At 42.4% G+C, this 19,558-nt stretch overlaps 1 protein-coding gene across 5 annotated transcripts in view; it reads left to right on the forward strand.

Annotated features, from left to right (window-relative positions):
• FOCAD (focadhesin) overlaps positions 1–19,558 on the forward strand; it is a 324,630-nt gene that overhangs the window by 17,111 nt on the left and 287,961 nt on the right. For 2 of the 5 annotated variants that reach the window (XM_023242353.2, XM_045043365.1), the window contains exons 2-3: positions 14,892–14,990; positions 18,228–18,302. In XM_023242353.2, the coding sequence (XP_023098121.2) occupies positions 14,934–14,990; positions 18,228–18,302 (132 nt within the window). In that variant the 5' untranslated portion in view covers positions 14,892–14,933. Of the gene's footprint in view, positions 1–13,533; positions 13,920–14,891; positions 14,991–18,227; positions 18,303–19,558 lie in introns of those variants that run through there. The other 3 variants (XM_045043366.1, XM_045043368.1, XM_023242354.2) reach the window with 3 other exon arrangements.

Below are 19,558 nucleotides of genomic sequence, written 5' to 3' on the forward strand. Positions count from 1 at the left end.
TCTGTCTCTCTCTCTCTCTCCCTCCCCCTCTGTCTCTGCCCCTGCCCCACCCACCCACACACTCTCTCTCAAAATAAACAAACTTAAAAAAAAGAAGAAGAAGAAAACTGTTCACAAATATGTTTTTCTACTTCTGGCTCTGATTAATTTATTTTGGTCTTCGTTTCGTGAGTCTAATTCGTGAGAAAGATACAGATCCTTCTGTATTTCTCACTTTCTGTTTTGGAAAGTTGATCTGAAAGCAAAATAAACAACAGAATTCTGATTCTAACGTTTTTTCTTTTTTTTTTTTTTTTGGAGCGTATTGTGTATTAGCTACTGTGCTAAACACAGCAAGTCGAAAACCCCTTTTACTAACTGCCCGTTGCACCCCAGGCCCAGCAGTGGTGAGCCAGACACAGCTGTTTCTCTCAAGAAAACTCGAAAAGTCCAGGGGAATAATGCGGCAGGCTTGGTCAGAGAGGAGCCCTTCCTGTTCGACAGCCTTCTTCGCCAGTGTCTGAGCAGGGACAGCTGCCATCCCATGGCAGCTAGCCCCTTCACGACGAGAAGGTCTTCTCCATCTTGAGGACGGATTACAGTCCTCCCGGGGCTGGAAGGGACGTTAGAAATTGCCTGAGCCCAGCTCTGCATCTCAGCCTCTTCTTGTCCTTGCCTGGAAGGTGATGTAGTCCTCACCCTGTTTTCTGAGACGGCCGCGGGAAGTGAGAAGGGACGTGGCGTGGCTTCCGTGTGGTCTTTTTCTTCTGGACATTTCTTCCCGAACATTCCACCATGGTTGCAAACTCTGTGTTCTTACAAATGACCTCATCCATACGGAAATTTCTCTCTGTCTCACGGAGCTGTGTTTTGAACTGTCACATGATGGGGCCACCTGCCAGCCAGGCATTCCTTTGCGGAAGTGTGGCCGTCTGTGCCTGTGGGGTAGTGTTTGAGCAATCATTTGGGCAAAGGATTGCTTTCATCTGTTTCAACGAATATTTACCTATTTATTTAAAAATGGAAAATGGTTTTTTAATAAACTGTCTTGTGCTTGCTAAAAAAAAAAAAAAAAAAGGGAAGTGTAAATATGGAAGTTTTGATATCACTGGTAAGAATCTGCGTGGACCAGGGCGCCTGGGCGGCTTAGTTGGTTAAGCGTCCGACTTCGGTGCAGGTCATGATCTCACAGTTCGTGGGTTTGAGCCCTACATCGGGCTCTGTGCTGACAGCTCGGAGCTTGGAGCCCGGAGCCTGCTCTGGATTCTGTGTCTCCCTCTCTCTCTCTCTCTGCCCCTCCCCTGCTCATGCTCTGTCTCTCAAAAATAAATAAACGTTAAAAAAAAAAAAGAATTTGCATGGACCTAATGAAAGATCCACACACTCATTGCCATGACAAGAGTAGCCAATCTTTGTTTTTGTTAGATGCTCACTGGACTTGAACTGAATGGTCAGTGATGAAATGAAAATGTAAAATCAAGAAATATACAGGATGAGGGTCGGTTTATATTGATCGTTTTTGTGTTTTGTGCTCTGCGTGGGATGCCTCCGGTTTTTTTAAAGATTTTTTTTGAGGGCTCCTGGGTGGCTCAGTTGGTTGGGCATCCCGACTCCTGATTTTGGCTCAGGTGACCATCCCAGGATCGTGGGATTGACCCCTATGTCAGGCTTCACACACAGTGTGGAGCCTGCTTCAGATTCTCTCTCTCTCCCTCTGCCCCCACCCCTGTTTGCGTGTGCTCTCTCTCTCTCTCTAAAAAAAAATGAATAAAAGATTTTATTTTTGGGTGCCTGGGTGACTCAGTCGGTTGAGCGTCCGACTTCAGCTCAGGTCATGATCTCATGGTTCGTGAGTTCAAGCCCCGCGTCAGGCACTGTCTTCAGGGCCTGGAGCCTGCTTTGGATTCTGTGTCTCCCTCTCTCTCTGCTTCTCCCATGCTCACACTGTGTCTGTCTCTCTCTCAAAATAATAAATAAACATTAAAAAAAATGATTTTATTTTAAAGCAATTGCCACACCCAGGGTGGATTGCAATATATACAAAGATACATAGCTGTTTGCATGTGCTGATGAACTACTTTGGGAACAGGTTTTTTGTTTTGTTTTGTTTTGTTTTAAAGAGATGCTGGATTCTCTGGGATGCAGCAAGATGTAGTAGAAAAAACAAGGCGTTGGATTCAGACTAAGAATAATAATAGCCAACATTTTGAAAGTGTTCGTTATGTGCCTGGTTGTGAGTAAAGTGCTTTAATGCATTATCTTAATTTGAAAAAAAAACTCTGCATCAATTGTCCTTTATAGGGTAGCGGTTAAGAACGTGGACTTCGGAGACAGATTGCACGGTTCATATCTGTGCTCAGCTTCTTACATAATTAGGCAATTAATTTTGACCTCTCTTTGCCTCACTTGGTTTTTCATATGAAAATGTGGATATTAATAGTAGTCCTGTCATGTGGTTATTTTGAATATCGGATGAGAGCAGACACATAAAGGGCTTCGACAGTGCCTGCCTGGCACATGGTAAAACTCAACATCCTGGCTATTAATACCACTGTATAACCTCAGGCAAGTTACTTCCTCTCTGAGATGTCGTTTTCTCATTTGGGAAGTGGGAGTTAATAATATCTACCTCAGGGTTACTGTGCAGACCCAATAGGATCAGTTTAAAAAAAATTTTTTTTTGAATGTTTTTATTTATTTTGAGACAGAGAGAGATGGAGCATGAGTAGGGGAGGGGCAGAGAGAGAGAGAGAGAGAGGGAGACACAGAATCCGCAGCAGGCTCCAGGCTCTGAGCTGTCAGCACAGATCCCGATGCGGGCCTCGAACCCATGAACCACGAGATTATGACCTGAGCTGAAGTCAGCTGCTCAACCAGCTGAGCCACCCAGGCGCCCCTGAGTGAATCTGTATTAAACAGGTACTTGTTATATGCTGGGGTCACAGTGGTCAAAAAGAGAGACCAGGTCCCTTCCTGCAAGAGTTTGCCATCCATTGCGGGGGTAGAAAGAGGCAGCGGAAATAAGTGAATGATGACCATTTGAGATTGTGATAAAGCTGTGGAGGATGTTGCTTCCCAGTGCACTATTATCTTTTTAAAGTTTTATTTACTCTCTGGGGCACCTGGGTGGCTCAGTTGGTTGGGTGTCCAACTCTTGGTTTCAGTTCAGGTCCTGATCTTGTGGTTTCGTGGGTTTGTGCCCCGCGTTGGGCTCTGTGCGGGTAGTGCGGAGCCTGCTTGGGATTCTCTTGCCCTCTCTCTCGGCTCCTTCCCCGCTCGCGCCGTGTCTCTCTCAAAATAAATAAATAATACTTCCAAAAAAATTTTTAAGTAATCTCTACACCCAGTGTGGGGCTCGAACTCATGACCTCAACTCAAAAGTTGTATGCTCTACTGACTGAGCCAGCCAGGTGCCCCCAGTGCCATATTTACTTTATTTCAGGGCTACATTGACTCGTTAACAGTGGGGAAATTTTCTATCTTCCTCTAAAATTCTTGTGCTTATTCGATCTTCAGCCTTCACCAGCACTAAGAATGCAGGTTAAAATAACTAAACTGTAACTATTGCATTCTACATGAATTTAGTAATTTGGCTTTCATGGAAAATAAGAACTGAGGTTGAATGGTCACTTTGCAGCAATCAAGAAAAATGTTGCTTTTTAACTTGTAATCAGTCTACACAATTCTTTTCAAGAGTAAGAGCTTTTATTTTGGTGTAAACTTTACCCGGGAGTCTAAATGGGAAAATTTTAATGGTTATGTTTCTCCTTAAAAATGGAAGAAGTTTTTGCATGGTTTAAAGGTAATTGCATCTATCTAGTTAAATTACATCGACCTGTTTCAATATTACTATTTCCATAAAGTGTTGGTAAAATGGCTAACAAAGGAATCTTTTCAAAAACATTTTTTAAAACAGTTTTATTTATTTTGGGGAGAGAGAGAGAGACAGAGCATGAGTAGAGGAGGGGCAGAGAGAGAGAGGGAGACAGAATCTTAAGCAGCTCCTGAGCTGTCAGCACAGAGCCCGATGCGGGGCTCGAACCCACAAACTGCGAGATCATGATCTGAAACGAAGTCGGACGCTTAACCGACTGAGCCATCCAGGTGCCCCGGCTAACAAAGGAATCTTTTATCATTTCTCAAATTTTCCTAGTTTGTTGCTCACTGCATCACACCTGTTAATGATGGATTTCTATGCTTGCAGTAATTTGGTTTCAGAAAGTTCTTTGTTTCTAAAGTATGTGTTAGTATCTGAATAAATATTTTGGTGGCTATTCAAAATTGCAAAAACACATGGTCTTGTGAAAAAAATTAGAAAATAGGAACAGGCAAAACCAAAAATCACCCATAAGGTATATTTTCCAGGCTTTTCCACATCCACCTGTGCTCAGACAATCTGGATTTGAATTTCAGCTTACTTTACGACCTTGAAAAAAACCGATCTAACTTTTCTGTGCCTCGGTTTCTTCATCTGCAAAATGAGTACTTATCTCATAGGGTTATTGGAGGGCTAAATGAGTTAATATAGGTGAAGTGCATAGAATATTGCTTGGCCCTTAGTAAGAACCCCCTATGTGAGGTTTTAAAATTTTTTTTTTTTTTTTTTTTTTAAAGAAACCACAGAAATTTAATTCTCACAGTTCCGGAGGCTGACCGTCTGAGATTAGGATGCCGGCATGGTGGGACCTTCTTCTTGGGTCATAGGCAGCAACTTCTCTCTGTGTCCTTATATGGTGGAAGACCTAAAAAACTTGTTATTATGGAAGTTTTCAAACATACGCAAAAATAGAATAGTATTATGAACTCAAATGTACTCCTCTATTATGAGCATTTAGATAGACATTCTTGTTTTAATCTCTCCCTCCCCCCCTTCCCCCAGGGTAAGTGGAATATTTTATAGAAAATCCTTAATGTCCTATCATTACCCCCTAAATACTTCAGCTTATACTATATTAATATTTGCTGAGAAGTAAATTATTTTAGAGAACCAGTGCACAGAATTAGGGTCATTTATTTTAAGTTTTATTTATTTAAGTGATCTCGACACCCAACATGGGCTCAAACTCAGGATCCTGAAATCAAGAGTCTCCTGCTTTTCTGACTGAGCCGGCCAGGCACCCCACAGAGTCATTTTTGAGGGGAGGAAATACAAGTAAAATACTTATAAAATATATTCTGTGGTGCTTTACCAAATTCTAGTTAACTGAATAGTATTTGAAGTAAAATTATAAGAGTGGAGATTTTAGCTGTTCAGATTAGACCTTTATTTGGAAGATCTTTAAAACGATTGGGTATCAGTTTTTATTATAAATATACTGTAAAGATGATTTTGTATCAACATGAAATATTTATCTCAAAAACGCACTGAGCAATTTCAGTATTCTTTTGGTGGAGCAAAAAATTTCAAAATTGTAATAGAAAAAATCATCTCATAAAAGAGCTAATTTGAAGACTTTGAAGGCTTAGATTGGATACTGTAAAAATTCTAGGTAAGTATATCTTTAGATTTTTTACATTTGATCTTAGCCAAAAGGCCGAGAAGCCTTTAGATTAAATTTTTTTAATGTTTATTTATTATTTTTGAGAGAGAGAGAGAGAAGAGTGTGAGTGGGGGAGGGGCAGAGAGAGAGAGGGAGACACAGAGTTGGAAGCAGGCTCGAGGCTCTGAGCTGTCAGCACAGAACCCGACGTGGGGCTCGAACTTGCAGACTGTGAGATGACCTGAGCCGAAGTCGATGCTTAACTGACTGAGCCACCCAGGCGCCCCAAGCCTTCAGATTTAAAAAAAAAAAATCTTTAGGTTTTTTAAAAATAACTTTTTAATCTTTATTCTCTTATATATTTGGCACATAAATGCCTACACAGATATGACACTTAAAAAAAAAGATTACTCAGGAATAATTAGGGAAAATGTAACAAAATCAGGCATTCTTCAAGGAAGTGGTTTTGTGTTTTGCTTTAATGCCTGGTTCTCCTGGACAGCAATCAGTTCTAACTTGGAATTTCCTGCCTTTGGTCTTATTTTAGACTCTCACTTCAAAATCTGTGAGTAAGTAGCATGTGATATAAACGGAGAAAGAACTAAATTGTAAAGGCAGGGATTTGATTGCTGTTTGATGTATTTTCGTAAATTGTAACCGGTGAGATCATCAGAAACCGTAGCCACCTACATTTGCTCGGCACTTGAATTACAGACCCTGAAATTCCTGGGGCCTCGTGCAGCCATGACCGGAACGTGCCGGTCATGCCTCGTGGTACTGACGGTCCAGGGATGCACTGAGCCACAAAGGGAGCACCCGCCCTCCCTTCTCACCTGAATCGCCAGCCTGATCAGCCTTTTTGGCAAGTTGCTTAACCTCTTTGACGTTCAGTTTCTTCATTTCTCTGGGGAAAAAGAAGTAAGGAAGGGAGCTGGTCTCAGGTCTACCGTGTTATTAAGGAAGTACGACCTACTGTAACAAAGAGATCCCCAAATGCGATGGTTCAAACAAAGTAGAAGATTCTTTCTTTCTCATGTAATAGTTGGAGTTTCAGGTATATAGTTCTGCTCTGTGCTGTCATTTAGGGATCTGGGTTCTTTCCATCCTGTTTGTTTCTATTTTTTTTTTTTTAAGTTTATTTATTTTGAGACAGAGAGAGAGAGAGAGAGAGGCAATGAGAGATGGTGAGGGAGAGAATCCCAAGCAGGCGCCTCACTGTCAGCCCAGAGCCCGATGTGGGGCTTGGACTCACGAACCATGAGATCGTGACCTGAGCTGAAATCAAGAGTTGGATGCTTAAGTGACTGAGCCACGCAGGTGCTCTGTCCCGTTGATTTGAGGCGGCAGGTGGCAGTTGGATTTCAAAGCTTTTGAAGCAAGAGCTGAAGCTAGGATTGACTCTCTAGGGAGTATCAGGGTTTAATACTGGGTGACAAAATACAATCCCAAGGCCAGATTCTAGACAGCATGTGTAAAAGCAGTTAGGGACGAACAAGTGGTAGATGAGAAGCTATGAAGGCAATAGACCTCAATAGCGGATTGCAAAGCAAGGTGCGTGGGTGAAAAGTACAGACAGTTTTTTTTTTTTCCTTCTTTAAAAAGCAGGGCGAAGCAATTAGGAGAGATTGGAGTATACCCCTGAGCCACAGTCTTGACAAACTTGTGAGAGCGGCTCAAATATATTGATGGTGCCATCAGCTTTTGTCTATGCTGTTAAGAGTAACAAAAAATCGTCACATATATGGTTTAAATCCCCGGGGTGACGGTTCTGTAGCTTCATTTGAGGGAGAAAGAAACAATACATACATAACAGAGAATTGGAATAGTTGCTAAAGACTTGGAAAGTCCTCCTAGATTTTGCGTCTCTGAAGCACAGGGTCCCTTTAACGTGATCGAAGTATATATTTTTATCAGTCGGCTAACGTAAACTGGCTTCAGGAGTGTACTTTCAGTAGCCCTGATTTGACCTACATTGCCGCCGTGAGTCCTTCCCATAAAGGAATTTGGTGGTGAAGAGTGCTCAAAGTTGTCTTTCTCTGTGATCATCAGATCCCTCCAGCCCCCGCATCCCGTTCCCAACCACCCTACGTAATCCCTCTGCCGGATTCCCGTAGCAAGTGTGAGTATAATTAGATCTTTCATTTTCCAGATTGTGCATGCCATTTGAAGTTGGACGCTCAACACCTTTGCATGATAGATGGTTGTATATGTTCGTATCCTAGAGAAACTATGGAGAAATTTGAAAACCTAAAGCGCTTTGTCTACCTGCTGCTCCTTTATTACCTCTAGAATGCAGTTGATAGATTTCTTTTCTAATTTTTTATACTTTAAAAAAAAAAATTTATTTGAGAGAGAGAGAGAGAGGGAGCCAGAGTGTGAGCTAGGGACGGGCAGAGAGAGAGGGAGACACAGGCTCCAGGTGCCGAGCTGTCAGCGCAGAGCCCGATGTAGGGCTCACACGTAAACTCACGAACCGTGAGATCATGGCCCGAGCCACAGTTGGATGTTCAACCGACCCAGGTGCCCCTATAGATATATTTTCTTGGAAGTCTTCTGATGCTGCTGGAACACCGTGGCAGATCAGGTGATAATTGCTTAAGTTAAGCAAATGCTTTGATTCACTTGGAACTTGAAGGCCTTATTAAAAATTCACTTTCTGATTTAGATTTAGGGCCAAAAGGCACAATGACAGGTTGGAGATAAATCTTTTAAAAGCAAACACTTTTTTTTGTCACATGTGGTTTATGGAGCATATCGTGAGTGGAGTGGTTTCCTTTTAGTAAAGAGTGTCCCGGTAAGACGTAATATATAAATTGTTCTCCTTAACGTATGAAATGCCCAAGGGAAGTTGAGATTAAAAGTAGGACCCAAGCTAGACTACCAGTGTTAAAGCAAGCATTATATACTCTTGTTTTTTGAAATTCCCTAAGAGGATATGATGTTCTGATACCCGGAAAGGCCACATGGTTGTGATTAACCTTGAAATCCAAGTCTCTGTCAGATGAAAGACACTTGGAGCTTGCAGCCCAAGGATAGCAAATCAAGGATGATATCAAATCATAATGCAGCTTGGGTAGTGGTTTTTAGAATGGCTGGCAGCTGTTTATTAGGAAGGATCCCGTTGGCATAGATTTTAAAAATATGTTCATTCTCTGGCGTGTCACACGAGTGTTAGGGCTTCTTTTGTAAACTTTAGCTCTTCGTCATCTGTACTTAGGTAATCTTGATGAAACGGCCCTCTTCTACTCTGTCGGCCTGCCTCCTGCACACAGAGTCATTCTTTCTGTAAGGGTTGGCTTTTTCACTGCCTAAGAAGCTATTAGCCTTACCAGCCGCTCATCGGTCCCCAAAGCATTTTGGAATTTCGCCATTCGGGGCCTGGATCAGAGAGGGTAACCACACATTTTCTTCTAGTTAGCTCTATGGCTGTTGACACGTGGGTAAGTCTAGTCTGTGATACGTTTCTAAGCGTCTGCTGCTCTGGAGAGTCTAAGGTGTACTTTCTACCGAGTTGGAGCGTCAGAAAACTGCACTTGGATTCCATTAGCTGGGGCTGTTTTGCTGAATCACATGGTGTGTTATCCCGATGGTTTTATTCAGGGTTTTCTTTAAGAAAGAAGTAATATAAAATTCCCTTTAGCTTACGTTATTGGCAGTGTTGCTTATTATATCACTCTGTCCTCCCCAGATAAAGCCTCATCTGACAAATTTCCTTGAGGTTAGAAGTATGAAAAAGATTGTTTTCTTTGATAAAAGGTACTTTCCTGCCCATCTTTTACACAATAAAAGGTATGTAAGTTACCTTATTTGTATATTTACTTGTGCCTGGGAGCACAGGGCCAAATCTGAATGTCAACTTTAGCAATTGTGTCAGCAAATTTTATAAATTAATTAAAAAAAATTGTCATTCTTTTTTTTTTTTTTTTAATTTTTTTTTTCAACGTTTATTTATTTTTGGGACAGAGAGAGACAGAGCATGAACAGGGGAGGGGCAGAGAGAGAGGGAGACACAGAATCGGAAACAGGCTCCAGGCTCCGAGCCATCAGCCCAGAGCCTGATGTGGGGCTCGAACTCACGGACCGCGAAATCGTGACCTGGTTGAAGTCGGACGCTTAACCGACTGCGCCACCCAGGCGCCCCCCAAAAAATTGTCATTCTTTAAGCCAGGAGTCAGCAAACTGTGGCCCACTGTCCTCCTGTTTTTGTAAATAAAATTTTATCATAGCACAGCTCTGGTCGATATGGCTGCCTTCGGGCCACAGTGGCAGATGTGAGTAGTTGCTACCTGACCCTTATATTTATGTATCTTTATAATGTTTTCTTTATTTTTGAGAGTGAGAGTGTGAGTGGAGGAGGGACAGGGAGAGAGAGGGAGACAGAAGGTCTGAACTGGGCTCTGCGCTGACAGCGACAGATGCGGGGTTTGAACTCGCAAACCGTGAGATCGTGAGCTGAGCTGATGCTGGACGCTCAACCAACTCGGCCACGCCGGCGCCCCACTACCTGACCCTTTAGAAAAGAATGTTTCCAATCCTAATGCAATTAGTCACATGATGGTGTTGGTCCGCCCAAATGCTGCAAGAATATAAAACAAGGTGACTATTACAAGATGTGGCTACTGGGGAGAGGCTTGACAGAAAAAGATGTGCTATGAAAGAAATTTCATCTTTCAATAGAGGGAACATATAGAGAAGGGTATTTTATGCAGGCAAGAACAGCGTAACGAAAATTCCTCAGGAATGAGCACGTGGGACTAATTTGAGAAGTGTTGTGGCCAGATCGGAATCAGACAGCAGGGAGGATGAAGGTGACCAGGAGAAATGGTTGATGGAGGTCTTCAAAGCTCAGAATCCGGGGCGCCTGGGTGGCGCAGTCGGTGAAGCGTCCGACTTCAGCCAGGTCACGATCTCGCGGTCCGTGAGTTCAAGCCCCGCGTCAGGCTCTGGGCTGATGGCTCAGAGCCTGGAGCCTGTTTCCGATTCTGTGTCTCCTTCTCTCTCTGCCCCTCCCCCGTTCATGCTCTGTCTCTCTCTGTCCCAAAAATAAATAAAAACATTGAAGAAAAAAAATAAAATAAAACGTTCAAAGCCCAGAATCCGAATCTGCATTGAGTCTGACAGGCTAGTGAGACCCCCGCTCTGAATTCTTCGCAGGGAAATGATGTGATGGAAATCACGTCGTAGGACAGTGAATCTGACAGCAGCGTAAGGGATGCGATCGTGCGTGGAGATCCCGAGACCACGCAGTTAGTGAAGGAAGCCTAGCGTGAGGAACTGAGGCGAGGAGGGTAGAAACAGGGAGGAGAGGCAGGCTGTGAGGTGCTGGGAGGGAGGAAACCGACTCTGATTGAGTGGATGTAGAGGATGGTAGCAAAGAAACTCGAGAGAGGGAAACTGAGAAACGTGGGACCGAAATGGTAAACTTTTTTTTTTTCAATGTTTATTTATTTTTGAGAGAGAGAGAGAGAGAGAGAGAGCAGGGAGGGGCAGAGAGAGAAGGAAACAGAGGATCCGAGGCAGGCTCCGTGCTGACAGCAGAGAGCCTGATGCGGGGCTTGAACTCACAAACCATGAGATCATGACCTGAGCCACAATCAGATGCTCAACCATCTAAGCCACGAAGACACCTCATGATAAATGTTTTTGTGAGTAAAACATGTACTTTCTTTTTGAGCTCTCTAGTCTCTAGCTTGCTTGCTTGCTTTATTTATTTATTTATTTATTTTAATTTTTTTTTTTGAGCTTTATTTTTGAGAGAGAGAGAGAGAGAAAGTGGGGGAGCAACAGAGAGAGAAGGAGACACAGGATCCAAAGCAGGCTCCAGGCTCTGAGCTGTCAGCACAGAGCTCGACGCAGGGCTCGAACTCACGATCCGTGAGCTCGTGACCTGAGCCAAAGTTGGACACTCAACCGACTGAGCCACCCAGGTGCCCATCTCTGGCTTTATTATTATTATTATTATTATTATTATTATTATTATTATTTTTATTATTTTATTTTATTTTATGTTATTTTTTTCCAGTTGCTATCTTTGTAAGAGAAGGCAGGGAAGTATTTAGCTACATGACTGGGCTCTGGGAGTTTCCAGGAAGGAAGAGAGCACAAGGAGCTTGGGAGCAGGAAGATGGGACGCAGGAAGTGCACTGGACAGAGGAGCAGGAGTCCGTGGAGCAGAGTTTCCCAGTGTTTATCCCAGGAAAGAAAGGCTGGCTGTATAGATTGTTAATGGATATTTCTAGAAAAAAGGGTGCCATGATCAGATAAGTTTGGTAAGCTCTGGGTGAAGGAAAGTGTATCAGCCTTCTTGCTTTAGAAATTCCGAGATTCTATAATTAATGTGTATCATCATTTATATCTTCAACTAAGATCTGTCTCTCCAGTTATAGATTCATGTATCCAACTTTCCACCCACCATCTCCATTTGTGTATCTGTTAGACACCTGAAACTTACCTGTTCAGAATGAAACTCCCAGTCTTTGCCCACAAAACTTGTTTCCCTATGTCAGTTGATGGGGACTCCATCTTTTCCTTTAGTAAAAAAAAAATGTCATGGTAAGTGATGTATCCATTTTTTGCCCTAAATTTTGCTTTTTTTTTTTCTTTTGAGAGAGGGAGAGGGTGCAAGTGAGTGAGGAGCAGAGAGAGAGAGAGAGAGAGCGAGAGGAGAGAGAGAATCCCATGAAGGGTAAAGAGAGGGGGAGAGAGAGAGAGAGAGAGCATGCAAATGAGCGAGGGTCAAAGAAAGAGAGAGAATGGGGCTCACCCAAAGCAGGGCTCGTGCTCACCCGATGCGGGGCTCGAACTCACCAACCATGAGATCATGACATGAGCTGAAGTCCGATGCTTAATGATTGAGCCACCCAGGCGCCCTAAATTGTTTGGTTTAATGTATAAAATGCCCAAAGAAATGGAGATTAAAATTAAAGGTGCTCAGATCAAAAACTTTGGAGTCATCTCTGAACCTTTCCTCTATACTCTCATGCAATCATTAGCCGCAACCACATTGCCCTCCCTTCAATTATATCTCGAATCTGAGCATTTCTTATTTTAAGTGATTCTGTTAAAATCTAACCACCTTTTCCCTGTAGTAGCTTCCTGTTTCACTCAGGATAGATACATCTGTCCTACTGGTGATCTACCAGACCTCTTATGATCTGTCTTCTCATTGGCTTTCTGATTTCCCGTTCTCTTCTGCCGTCATCCACTCCTGACTCCTTTCTTTACTCTTTCTAGACCGAACCTTAAGCACTTTATGGGCTTTGGGCTTTTGCACTCACTGTTTACTGTGCCTGTGACACTCTTCCCCTAGACATCTGTATGGGTTACTCACCGAATGTCAGACTCTCTAGATGAGACTGGCCCTGACTACCATATTTATTTTTTATTTTTTTAATTAAAAAAATTGTTTTTAATGTTATTTATTTTTGAAGGAGAGAAAGACAGAGCATGAGCAGGGGAGGGGCAGAGAGAGACACACACACAGAATCCGAAGCAGGCTCCAGGCTCCGAGCTGTCAGCACAGAGCCGGACGTGGGGCTCGGGCTCCTTAACCCTGAGATCATGACCTGAGCTGAAGTCAGAGGCTTAACCCACTGAACCACCCAGGTGCTCCTCTGACTGCCATATTTAAAATAGAAAGTATTTCTGTAATATTCTAAGCTCCATGAGTATAGGGATTTTTGTCTGTTTTGTTTCCCGTGGTCACCAAAGCACCCAGAACAGTGCCTGACACCAAGTAGACAGTCACCTAATAAGTACTTGTTACATGAGTGAATGAAAATCCAAGGTGGGAATATATGTTCCTTACAAAATCTTTTCAAAGTTTATTTATTTTGAGAGAGAGGGAGAGTTCGTACAGGTCGGGGAGAGGCAGGGAGAGGGAGAGAGAATCCCAGGCGTGCTCCACACCGTCAGCTCAGAGCCCAACATGGGGCTCGATCTCATGAACCTGTGAGATCACAACCTGAGCTGAAACCGAGTCGGATGCTTAACCCCTCACTTAAACGCCCGAGCCAGGCACCCCTACAAAATCCTTTTTTTTTTTTTTTTTTTTTTTTTTTTAACCCTCTTGGCATACCCTGTATTTCTCAGGGACACACTTTGGGGAATTCTGTTCTGATATCTTACAGAATTCAAACGAGCAGAAAATTCCAAGAAAGAGGAGACAGACACATCTGGAAGTTGAAGAAATTTTGACCTGAAACTAATGGATAGATTTTGATAGGGAGCGTAATTTGCAGTCTGAGAATAATAAGCTGTTTCAGTGCTGTGAAATGCCTAATTCAAGGGAGTTAAGTTGGACCTAGATGTTGAAGAAGAAGGCTAGGATAAACGATCGCTTCAGAGAATTTAGCCTTGGAAAAAGGGGACGAAAGTAGTTAACAGCCACGGGTTCAACACAAGGCGCCGACGTTTGTGAGACCAGCAGAGCTTGGTTTGATGGCCTGTTATTTTTATAAGGTAATCTGGAGTACCTGCATTAAACATTTTTTTTTAAATTTTTAATTATTATTTTTAGTTATATTGTAATAAATAGGTGAGCTAAAGCAATTTATTTTTCAAAGTAGTGTAATTTGGTGGGTTTAGTGCTGCATGGACTGGATAAATTGAGATCCTTAGGAAATCCTGTCAGTAGTTTCACCACCTTGCCCTCCTGCATCTTTTTTTGTATGCCTGAAAACTATTTTGTCTTTTTCTCTCCTCTCCTCTCCTCTCCTCTCCTCTCCTCTCCTCTCCTCTCCTCTCCTCTCCTCTCCTCTCCTCTCCTCTCCTCTCCTCTCCTCTCCCTTCTTTCCTTTTTTCCTTTTTTCTTTCTTTTTTTTTTTTTTGACAGCCCAGTAGGAATGAGAGGTGTGATGTAAATATTAAAAGTTGGTGCTAATTGCTTGCTCTTTTAGCAGACGAGCAATCTGTTTCATTGTGTGAGTTTCTGGGTCATTTCTATACTTCCTGCGAAAAGCTCACTTAGGCATTACACTTGTCACTAGCGGTTGGATTAGCGCTTAAATGAAAGCTTGTGGTGCAGTTTAAACAGTTTTGGGGAAGTTCGAGTCTTTCTCCCTTGGAAGTTTTGATCCATGAAAGAGTTTCTATTTTAAACATGTGGTTGAACTTATAAAGCCACGTTATTTGGGCTCGAGCTTTTGGAGTTTTTGTTTGTTTGTGTGTTTGTTTTCATAGCGCGAATTAATCTGTTTCAGGATTAGCTTTAATGGGAAAAACCAAGAGCGGTTGAGCATTATTGTTTACTTATAATCGTGGCATTTGTGGACTGAAGTCGTTGGTATGATTTTATGGCAACAATTACTCTGCAGAGCCCTATGCTTTATTTCCATTGTTGTCTTTGAAACGAATTGCTTTCATGTTATGTGAGGAGTAATTGCTTTGAACTCCTTTTCTGGACTAACAAGTATTCTTTTGTTTTGATTACAGAGTCTGCATGTATACCTGTAAGAGAATCTGAGAGAATAAAAAATGTCAGATGATATCAGGAAAAGGTTTGAATTTCCAAATTCTCTTATCCAATCACAGGTAATTTTTATTTATTTAATTATTTTTGCTTCATGGTAACAACTGAACCTTGCTGGTGGATTGTTGATAAAACTTTATCTTTTTAACATTAAATATTTTACTCCATATGTAGGGATAATTATTATTTTATTAACTTTTATGTAAGTTAATTTGAAAATTTATATTGAGGGGCGCCTGGCTGACTCTGTTGGTGGAGTACGTGACTCTTGATCTCGGGGTCATGAGTTCAGACCCCACGTTGGATGTAGAGATTACGTTAAAAAAGGAAAATGAGGGGGCACCTGGGTGGTTCAGTCGGTTGAGTGTCCGACTTCGGTTCAGGTCATGATCTTGCAGTTTGTGGGTTCAAGCCCCGCTTTGGGCTCTGTGCTGACAGCTTGGAGCCTGGAGTTTGCTTTGGATTCTGTGTCTCTCTCTTTCTGCCCTTCCTCCACTCACACTCCGTCTCTCTCTCTCTCTCTCTCTCTCTCAAAAATAAACATTAAAAAAATAAAATAATGGGATAAAATAAAAATTTGCGTGTGATGTAGGAGGGTAAATATTTGAAACTGACCAATCTCAGCTTCTATTTATTTCATACTTTTCTTATTAGACCTAATAAAACTTGGATTAACTAGGAGGCCCCTGAATCTGTATTATCTATCTATCTATCTATCTATTTATTTATTTTAGTCTATAATTAATTTTTGGGAATAGAAGCAAATGGCTATGCATCTACAGAGTATGAGAGATTAAGATTTGAAATGGTGTATTTTACCCCTGGACGGCAATTAAGAATAAGAGATTTTGATAGGTAGTGACGTTCAGTAAGTAAGTCACTTGGAGGAACAAACTTGATGTATGTACTAACATAGGCAGGGGATGGTGACAATGTATTTTAGAGAGCTTTTCAGTTATTAGGGCTAAAACAAAAGTGGTGTTCTGGTCAGCCTTCCCCTAACCAGAAGCATTCTGGTTAGTCAAGATACCATAATAGCTTACTGTTTTTTCTTGTGAGAGCGAAGCCAAGGGGCCAGCAGAAGCCTGCCCGAAGACTGGAAGACACCCAGCGTCTGGGCTGCTTTCGACACTTAACTCCGGAGATGCCTGCTGTGGGAATTGACTTAGCTGGGTAGTGGGGAACCCTTCCATGAGGAGTAGAACACTCCTTATGCAAGATTCCCTTCTACCTGACTGGGTTGGAATCCTATCCTGTGCAGCACAGGTCCTTACCATGAAGAGGAAGAGGAAGGCGTGGAGGATCCCGTCCACAGTTTTTTGTTTCTCTGTGCCTGCAGCCCCTTCATTAGCATAGATAACCGAGAACCGCCTGTGTGTGTTACCGTTACATTAACTGCAAAGTGCACATGTATTGTTTCACCGAGGATGTCTCTTTATTCTATTATGGAAAATTTACGTAGCAGTATAGGGTCATTTATCCCTATTTTGTACTTTAAAATTTTGTTACTTCAAAATCAATTTAGCCTCTGTTCTCTGATTTGTTGGAAAGATACACAGACAGGCAAGAGGAAGAAGCTGAACCTGGTGGGCAGTGGGGGAATGTTTGTCAGGAAGCTGATATTCTTCTAGTCTTTTCTAAATGTGAACGGTGGCTTTTTTTTTTTTAATTTAATTTAATTTTTTTTTTTTTTTGGTCTCTTGTGTTTCACATTCATTTTATTTGGTTCTTGCAATTGTGCCCTGTTCTCTGTGAATACTTCTTATTGTTCTTTTGTAACCACTGCTCAGTGTTAGCACCATATTTCATTGATTCACACACATCTTTTCACATTTTAATGTCTTTGAAAATGGGTTGCATCTAGTAATTCGTGGCAGCAGTTGTTACACAGTTGGTGTGGCTTGCACAATTGTGAACTTGGCCACGATTTTCTAAATGAGTCTGAAAGGGCTCTTCCGTTAATAGAAAATCACAATTATACATTATGAGGAGCATTATATAACATAGGTTTAATTAGCAGCCTCTTTTCCTTAGTGGTTCATAAAATAATGGTGCATCTTGCAGTTGATGGCCAGTTACAGTCAATGAAATATGGTATATTTTGTAAATGGGCACCAAAACTGTTCACTGGTCTTCAGTTCTTGTTACTATTCCTTTCACTGGGAGGTAAGAGACAGTTAATTGATCTTAAACTTAATATTCATGTAAATGAGTGATTTATATTGCAAAACTGAGACCATCATGCGCTGAGGTCTTAAAGGATTTCCCATGTGTGAAATACAGAAAAGAACAAAGGAGTGGGTGCTGTGTTTTTCTGCGCACTTTTCCAGAGACTTAAGTGAGTGCAAGGCTGACAGGGATTCACAGGTGTATCATATGTTGGTCCAAGTGCAGGGTCAACACTTGGCTGCAGTTGGAAAGGTATTTCCCAGCCTGTGCACAGGGTGGCTGTCCTTGCTGCCAGCCCCCAGCTCTAAGACGGCGGTGCTGGGTGGGGCCAAAGAACTAGAATGGAGTTGCGGTGGTAGGAAAGAATGATATTTATGTACTTAAGTCATCATCCCTCCTATAAAAGTCTTAGATTTAATTTCGGGCTTTTTGACCAAAGCAGGATATGGGAAAGTTTCAGAGATTCATGAGGCCAAAAGCTTATTAAAGGGCTGAAACCTCTGAGAAAAATAAGAAAGAAATTAAATCACAGAGCCTAAGCGGGAGAGAACGGCGGCTGCGGTGGGGGGGGGGGGGGGGGGGGGGGGGGGGGGGGGGGGGGGGGCGGGGGAGGGGGGAGACCTGTTGGCTCCGATCAGCGGCGTGGGCCACGGTCATCAAGAGGGGGAGCAGTTTTCTCCATCTTCGTTAAGGGCATGATGAAGCACAGTGGATTTCATGTAGATGCAAAAATGATTTCAAAAGCTGTGGAGTTTCTCATTTGTCTCCTGGTTTAAGGGGATGAAGCGATCTCGCATGACCTTTCAATACTAAGTGACAGCAATATGAACTGAGAACCTGGCAATTTTCTTAACATCTGTGAACTGTAGTCTGCTTATTGGGATCAAAAGGCTTCCCTTGAGAGTTGTTATGAAGATGAGAAATCATGCCCATAGAATTGCCTAATTCAGTGCCTTGCCCAGATCACGCGCTCAAACGAATGGGACTTGCCTGCCTGGCGCACGCGTGTTCCTATCAGCTAGTATCGATATGAGTTACCTTCAAAGGCACTAATTGGAGAGAACCTCTCACACAATGTATTTACTGATTATTTATTTATTTATTTATTTATTTATTTATTTATTTTTAAGGCTGTGGGTCATCTCATTGCTGCCGTCCTAAAGGAAAGTGGTTTTTCAGAAAAGATCCACCAATCCACAGACCAGGTCTGTATTCAACCTCGTGCTTGAGTTCTATGTGGATACTGCTGCCAGCCGCACATACGCACTTCTTTCGTTTCTCCCGGAGTTCAGGTCACTGTAGAAATGAGACGTTCGTCGCCTTGGTGGTTTTTTTTTTTTTTTTTTTTTTTTTTTTTTGGTTTGCCATGTTCTTCTTCCAAATGCTTGACAATTAAAAAAATTGTTACGACAGACTCCGGGAATGAGATGTGGAGCGGGGGGGTGAAGGGGGGTAGTCTTGCGACTGTTAGGGAAAAATAACCCAGGGTGAAATGAGGGTAGACATGGCCTTGGAGAATGCTGGTAGGATTACCTCTGAGGGCATATTTTTGTTTACCAGAGCAAGTGAATATAGAGGGGATCAATTTGGATGTGGGCGATTTCTTGTACTTTATGGTGGCCCAAGAAGGAGTTGTGCGTGGGAAAGGTCGGACATCGGTACTTGGAGCTGGAGGATGCATGTCCGTAGCATGCATAGGACAGGGGAATGCTGAGAGAGGAAGCCATGCTGAGCTTATACCGAGCTATATAGCACTTGGGTTTGGTCACCTGGTGTTGTGCATTTCGACCTGCCGGTTGGAAACTCCACTTAAGTAGGTGCTCTAAGGTAAACTCCGTGGAAAATACCGGTGATGGAAATAGGACAATGTTTCTCACAACTGAAATCCGTTGATTTACTTTCTCGCACGTGGCTTTCTCCCCACCCCCCCCCCCCCCCCCCCCGCCACCTTGCGTTTGATCAGCTATTCCAGGTTACCCCTCTCCATAGCTTCCGCTGCCATGTCGAAATAAGCATAGAGGCAAACTTCTCTAATTGGCATTTGTCTGGCATTTGTGTGTAGTCCTACAAATTAGGTTTCCTGAGAACCCTGATCTTAATCCTGCCGATAATCGCATTATGTACTCTGAGATGATCTAGTGGTTTTACTTAAACGGCCAGGATTTATTGAATGTCAGATGCCTGTAACTAACTGTTTTCTCTTCTGTTAATAAATGAATGCTTACTTCCACGAGGGCATAGTATTACCTGAGGCGATGGTTTTTTATTCACTGATTTCGTTTTTCCTGGCTTCTAATGGAGTAATGACATTTAGAACCCTTTGGTACTGGCTGTACAGGCGAATAAAATTTCCTTCTGAATAAAAGAAATGGAATATAAATATTTCTTTCCTGCTGTGACTATTAAAGAAATATAAATATTTCTTTCCTGCTGTTAGAGTGGGATCCTAAGACTGAAAAGG

Source organism: Felis catus, chromosome D4 (genome assembly GCF_018350175.1).
Source record: "Felis catus isolate Fca126 chromosome D4, F.catus_Fca126_mat1.0, whole genome shotgun sequence".
In the NCBI taxonomy this organism is placed as follows: Eukaryota; Metazoa; Chordata; class Mammalia; order Carnivora; family Felidae; genus Felis; species Felis catus.